Here is a 7,291-nt window from a genome sequence, read left to right on the forward strand (position 1 = left end):
TGCATCATGAATTTTGAAGCTCTATTATTTGGTGCATACATATTTAAAATTGCTTTGTCTCCTTGACACATTGAGCCTTTTATCATCATATAATGTCCTTCTCTGTCTCTGACAATTTTCTTTAGAAATTTCCTAAAGCCTGCTTTACCTAGTACTTGTAGAATCCAACTTCCTCTTGATTGTTATAAATACTTCTATCCCTTTATTTTTAACCTACCCACATCCTTATATTTGAAATAAAATTTCCTGTAGACAACATATGGTTTTTATAAACATATTCCACCATTCTTTTTTTACATGTAGATGTTCTACATTTAATGTAATTGTCGATCTGTCAGCATTTAAGTCTGTCATCTTTTTTTCCTTCTATTTCTTTTATTTTTCATTCTTCTGTTTCCTTTTTCCTGCTTCCCTGTGGATTCCCTAAACATTTTATAGTGTTCCATTTTGTTTTATCTACAGTGTTTTTCACGATATATCTTCGGTTTTTTTTTTTAGTGGTTGCTCTAGGATTTCAATATACATATGATTTATCACAGTGTAACAATATTGACATATTACCACTTCACATAAGTTTAGGAACATTATTGCTATTTAAATCCTTTTATACTCTCTGTTTTATAAATACATAAATACCTTTTTAAATACATGGAGAACAATATCAGATAGTAGTACAATTTGCTTTCAAAAATCTAGTATTATTATTAAAATGAGAAGAGGATATTTTATTATATTTATCTACATATTGACTCATTCCATAAGCCTTTCTTCATCCCTAATGTTCTGGGTTTCCTTTGGCTTTAATTTTCTTTCTGTTTGAAGAACTCTTTCTTCCTTTGGCTTTAATTTTCTTTCTGTTTGAAGAGCAATTCTTTTAATAAAGATCTACTGGTAACAAATCCTCTTAGTTTTCTTCACTTTAAAATGTCTTTATTTTACCTTCTTTCCTGAAGAATATTTTCACTAAATAAAGAAGCCTGAGTAGATAGTTCTTTTCCTTTAGCATTTGAAAAATGTGCCACTGTCTCCTGGAGAACTCCACTGCCAAACTATTGACCCGCTATAAAATGTAATGTGTCATTAATGTCTGGTTCCTTTCAAGATTCTTTCTTCGTTCTTAGTTTTCAGAAGTGTGTATAAAGAAGGGGAGGCCCACATGGCAGGCCTTATAAACTCAGAGACCAAAAGTAACTACAAAAGATGGTCTGAACATACAACTGTTAACTAAAAGCAGATCATGACAGGTAATCACATCCCGGGCCTATATCTTCTTTGACAAAGGCCAATCTTTACATTGAGTGAGCTGTCTATTACCTTTTTGCATCTAATATAAGATACCTTTGGAATGTCAGAGTGATCTTCTTTTCCAAACCCCTCAGGGCGATACCCACTGTCTCCCTCATTGTTATCTTATTCCTCAAATACCATCTCTATGCACTGTAAATGTTTATTATTGACTGTACTGTACCCACCAATGTAGAACAAGCATGTGTCTTGACATTCTCCTTCTTATCCAATTCCAGAGATTTCTCCTCTTTGCTTCCTCCCTCTTCCCTAATCTACCATCAATGGATTTCATGTAATCTTTATGTCTCCTCCTTTGACTCTAATGTATAAAATAAGCTGTAAAACTGACGTTCTGCAGAGCATTTTCTCAATCTGTTGAGAGTTGGCTTTCCAAAACTTGTCATCATTTTGGCTCAAATAAACTCATAAAAATTCTCTACATGTTGGACATTTCTTACACCAACAGAAGTTTGGTTATGGTGTGCCTGGATATGTATTTCTTTGCATATATATTGTTTGGGATTTATTCAGCTTTTTAAATCTGTAGGTTTATATAGTTTGTCAAATATGGAATATTTTCAGTCATTACTTCTCTAAATATTTTTTAGACCCATTCACTTTCAGTTTCTCTTCTGGAACATCAGTGATGTGAATGTAAGATCTCTTGCTATCATTCCAAAGATCCCTGAAGCTCCTTTTGTTCTGCAAGTTTTCTTTTAATCTTTCAAAATCAACTCATCATTTGTTCAGACTTCAATCTGTGTACTCTCCGTTGTTCATAGTGGTTGATTTCTATTTCTATTATGACAATCACAAATTCCTCCCTCTCTCTTCTCCATTTTTTTCTGTTTACTGAGTTTTATTTCAGTTATTGTATTTTTTAGTACCAAAGTTTCCACTAAGTTCCATATTTCTTTTGTTGTTAATGGTACTTTCTATTTTTTAATTTGTTTTAAGAGTATTCATGATTCTACCAGAGGGGAGAGGGAAGGGAACTTAAGGGGAAAAAGGGGGAGGGATTTTAAGGAACAAGTATGAAAGACACAGAGATGAGGACTGGGGGGGGGGAGAATGGGAGGGAGGGGGGAGACCGGGCGGGGGGGGGAAGAGAAAAAAAAATGTACTTGAAAAGTAACTAAATAAAATTTAAAAAAAAGAGTATTCATGATTCTTATTGAAGCAATCTTATTTTATTTTATTTTGACTTGATTGATTGTTACTTTTTATTGGATCTTTTTTATTGTTGTTCAAGTACAGTTGTCTCCATCACTTTCCCACACCCCACTCATCCACACCTCCCACCCTCAATTCTATCCCACTTTGGCTTTGTCCATGGGTCCTTTATACATGTTTCTTGACAACCCTCCCTCTTCTTTCTACCATTATCCCTCTTCCCACTCCCCTCAGGTTACTGTCAGTTTGTTCTTTATTTCAATGACTCTGGTCATATTTTGCTTGCTTGTTTTGTTGACTAGGTTCCACTTATAGGTAAGATCATATGGTATTTGTCTTTCACTGCCTGGCTTATTTTACTTAGCATAATGCTCTCCAGACCCATCCATGCTGTCGCAAAACAGGAGCTTTTTCTTTCTCTCTTCTGTGTGATATTCCATCATGTAAATGTTCCATAGTTTTTTGATCCATTCATTTACTGATGGGCACTTAGGTGCTTCCAGCACTTAGCTATTGTAAACTGTGCTGCTATGAACATTGAGGTGCATAGGTTCTTTTGAATTGGTACACCAGAATTCTTAGGGTATAATCCCAGCAGTGAAATTGCTGGGTCAAAAGGCAGTTCCATTTTTAGTTTTCTGAGGATATTCCATATTGTTTTCCACAGTGGCTGCACCATTCTGCAATCCCACCAACAGTGCACTAGGGTCCCCTGGATGCTATACCTTATCAAATGTTTTTTCTACAGTTTTGATATGACCACGTGATTTTTCTTTCCTTTTGTTTATTTGATGTATTACGTTTATTGATTTGCAAATATTGTACCATACTTGCATCCCTGGGATGAATCCCACTTGATCATGGTGTCTGATCTTTTTAATGTATTTCTGATGTGGTTTGCCAGTATTTTGTTGAGGATTTTAGCATCTATGTTCATTAGTGATAATGGCCTGTAGTTTTCTTTCTTTGTTGTATTTTATTTGGTTTTGGGATTAGGATGATGTTGGTCTCATAAAAAAAAAGTTTGGGAGTCTTCTCTCATTATGGATTTCTTGGAATAGTTTGAGAAGAATCAGGGTTAGGTCTTCTGTAAATGTTCGATAAAATTATCCTGTAAATCTGTTTAGCACAGGGCTATTGTTTGCCAAGAGGTTTTTTTGATTACTGCTTCAATTTCACTAGCTGATATCAGTCTATTGAGGCTTTCTGCTTCTTATTTACTCAGTTTGGAGAATTACGTGTTTCTAGAAATTTGTCCATTTCACCCAGGTTTTCCAATTTACTGACAGTTGTTCATAGTAATTTCTTACAATCCTTTGTTTTCTCTTGTATCAGTTGTAATTTCTCCTCTTTCATTTCTAATTTTATTTATTGGGGCCCTCTTCCTTTTCTTTTCTTGATGAATCTAGTTAAAAGCTTGTCAATTTTGTTTATCTCTTCAGAGAAATTTCTCCTGGACTTATTGATCCTTTGGACTATTCTTTTAGTCTCTATGCCATTTAATTCTGCTCTGATCTGGATTAATTCATTCCTTCTACTTACTCTGGGCTTTCTTTGTTGTTGTTCCTCTAGTTCTTGTAGATGTAGGGTTAGGTTATTTATTTAAATGCTTTTATCTCTTTTAGATAAGCCTGTATTGCTATGAACTCCCCTTTCAGAACTGCCTTCACTATGTCCCATAGGTTTTGGGCTGTTTTGTGTTCATTTTCATTTGTTTCCAGGAACTTTTTATTCTTCCATGATCTCATTGTTAACCCATTCATTGTTTAATAACATGTTATTCAGTCTCCATTTATTTGAATGTTTTTGAGTCTTTTCCTTGAGGTTGATTTCTAGTTTCAAGCCATTGTGATCTGATAAGATGCTTGATATGATTTCAATTTTTCTTTAATCTGTTTGGGCTTGTTTTGTGTACTATCATGTGGTCTATCTTTGAAAATATTCTATGTGGATTTGAAAAGAATGTATATTTTGCTTCTTTTGGGTGAGAGTTTCTGTAAATCAGTTAAGTCCTTCTGATCTAGTGTGCCATTCAGTGCCACAATGTGCTTGTGGACTCTTTTTTTTAGAAGATATGTCTGTTTTTGACAGTTGGGTATGAAACAGCCCTACTATGAGTGTGTTGCTGTCTATATCTTTTTTTTTTTTTACATATAATATGTTACATCCCATCCTTGCAAGCAAGAAGGGTCAGAGACTGCTGGGTAGTCAGAGGTGTTTTACTGGCCAAAGTTTCAAAGTTTTACCTGCGCAGGGGCGAACTCTCGGGGTGCCTCCGGAGACACACGAGTGCCAAAATGGCTGCAAATGAGAGTTGTGCCTAATGCTTACAGGCTAGGGTTCTTATAGAAGCAAGCAAGCAAGCAACTTCCAGAAGCAAAAGGTGGCAGTTAGCTACTGGCTCAGGGGCTTATGCTAGGGCTCGTGATCTTGCTGATGATTGACTGGCAGGGCTCATGAACAGCTCATGCTCAGGTTAGCCATTGGCCTAGGGGCTCATGCTAGGGGTAAAAATTCCCCCCCCCCAACGGATGTTCCAAGAAGCTATCTGCTTAACTTCCTGGAACATTTGCCCGGGGGTGGGGGTGCAGTCCCCCCATCCAAGCTTGAGCAAGCAGCTAAGGTTGAACAAACAACTTAGTTTACTTAAGACTATTTCCCTTAGCCCCTAACATAATACAAAATGCTTTATTTTTTAAAAGATTTTATTTCTTTATATTTAGAGGGGAAGGAAAGGAGAGAGGGAGAGAAATATCAATGTATGGTTGCTTCTGCTGGAGACACACAATGTATCGTGTGTCCCCTGCCAGGAACTGGCCTGTAACCCAAGCATGTGTCCTGACTTGGAATCAAACTATGATCCTCTGGTTCTCAGGACTGTGCTCAATCCACTGAGCTACACCAGCCAGGGCTACAAATGCTTTATTAACAGTTGAGCATTATCCCCTGGGACCATGTGGCCCACCTAGACATTCAGGACCCAGGTGCCAACTCAATGTAGCCTACAAGCCTCTCACTCTGACTCCAGTAGGGTGAGCATGTCGCCCTCATGTGCAGGGCCTTTCATGTTGTGGATGATGGAATGGCTCGTGTTGTCCATGAATTCCATGTGTACCTTCATGCACTGTCCCTGAAAGCCAGTCCTGCCCAGTACCTTGGGGACCCTGGCTAGCTTGGTAGGTTGCATACCACTCGTGTCCATGATAGCGGCAGTGGTTCAGGAGAGAGGAGTCCTATATCTTTCTTGAAGTCCTCCAAGATTTTCCTTATATATTTGGGTGGCCCTATGTTGGGCGCATATATGTTTATAATGTTTATAGTTTTCTAATGAATCTTAGAATTAAGAAATGACCTTCTTTGTCTCTTTTTATGGCCTTTGTTTTGAAGTCTATTTTGTCTGATATTAGTATTGCTATCCCAGCTTTTTTTTTTTTCCAACCCTTCACTTTCAGTGTGTGTAGGTCTTTTGTTCTGAGGTGGGTCTCTTGTAGGCAGCATTTATGTGAGTCATGTTTTCTTATCCATTCAGCTACCCTATATCTTTTGATTGGAGTGTTTAAGTCATTTACATTTAACGTTAGTACTGAAAGGTATTTATTCATTGCCATTTTTTCCTTTTGTACTTGTGTTCCTCTCTCTCTCTCACTCTTTTTCTTCATCTTCTTAAAGCAGTCCTGGTAGCAATCCTTGCAATGCTGGTTATGTGGAGGTGTATTATTTTAGCCTTTTTTTGTCTGGGAAGCTTCTTACTTGGCCTTCCATTTTAAGTGAGAGCCTTGCTGGGTAGAGAAGTCTAGCTTGTAGGCCTTTGGTTCTCATTACTTGAAATATTTCTTGCCATTCTTCTGGCTCGGAGCTTTTCCATCAAGAAGTCAGCTACTAGCCTTATTAGGGCTCCCTTGTATGTTACTTTCTGTTTCTCCCATGCTGCTTTTAATATTCTCCCTTTGTCTTTAATACTTGGCATGTAATTATGATGTATCTTGGAATAGGCCTCTCTGGGTTCATCTTGACTGGGACCAACTGTTTCCGGAACTTGCATGACTTTTCCCCTCTCTAGGTTAGGGAGGTTTTCTGTCATTATTTGTTCAAGCAGGTTTTCTATCCCTTGATCCTTTTCTTCTTCCGGTATTCTGGTATTCTGGTATTCGAATGTTGTTGCATTTCATGTTGTCCTGAAGTTCCCTTAAGCTATCCTCATACATTTTTAGTCTTTGTTCATGCTGTTGTTCTATCTACCTTGTCTTCCAGCTCACTAATTCTGCCCTCTGCTTTATCCAGCCTGTTTGTAATTCCTTCTACTGTATTATTTTTTATTTCAGGTATTGTATTCTTCATTTCTTCCTGGTTCTTGTTTATAGTTTCTATCTCCTTTTTTGTGCCATTGTAGTTCCCACTCGATTCCTTGTAGTTGTCATAGAGTTCCTTGAGCATCCTTATAACTAGTTTTTTAATTCTATGTCTAACAGTTTGCTTGCCTCGATTTCATTTAGCTCTTTTACTAGAGATTCTTCCATTCCTTTCAATTAGGGGTTCTTTGTCTCCCCATTTTAGGTGACTCTTTTTGTTTGTTTCTGCATCTCAGGGTGCTCTGTTTTTCCAGCTATCTTCTTGGGGTGGAATTCTGTGATAGGAGTTCTGTGGGACTCAGTGGTGCAGTCTTTTGATCTCCTTGTCTGGAATGCTCTAGGGTTGCCCTTTGTTCTATTTGTGTGGGCTCTCTTATTGTACTTGGGCTTTACCTGTTGGAGGATTCATTGTTTTGGGGTTCTTGCCTCCAGGGGGCTTACTGGTAGTCACAAGTCCCACCTTGTCTTGTATGCTGTTGTAC

At 37.6% G+C, this 7,291-nt stretch overlaps 1 protein-coding gene across 1 annotated transcript; it reads right to left on the minus strand.

Moving 5' to 3' along the window:
• Nucleotides 1–5,473: 5,473 nt before the first annotated feature.
• On the minus strand, nt 5,474–5,662 carry LOC119040052 (40S ribosomal protein S28-like). Its single transcript, XM_037132851.2, has one exon. It carries the CDS (start codon nt 5,660–5,662, stop codon nt 5,474–5,476), a length of 189 nt encoding a protein of 62 aa, XP_036988746.2.
• Nucleotides 5,663–7,291: the final 1,629 nt, after the last annotated feature.

The sequence above is a fragment of the Artibeus jamaicensis genome, unplaced genomic scaffold (genome assembly GCF_021234435.1).
Source record: "Artibeus jamaicensis isolate MK-2021 breed Jamaican fruit bat unplaced genomic scaffold, CSHL_Jam_final contig_47, whole genome shotgun sequence".
Classification (NCBI taxonomy): domain Eukaryota; kingdom Metazoa; phylum Chordata; class Mammalia; order Chiroptera; family Phyllostomidae; genus Artibeus; species Artibeus jamaicensis.

Coding starts and splice junctions, on each gene's coding strand:
- LOC119040052 (XM_037132851.2), bottom strand. CDS start 5,662: ATGGACACGAGTGGTATGCAACCTACCAAGCTAGCCAGGGTCCCCAAG.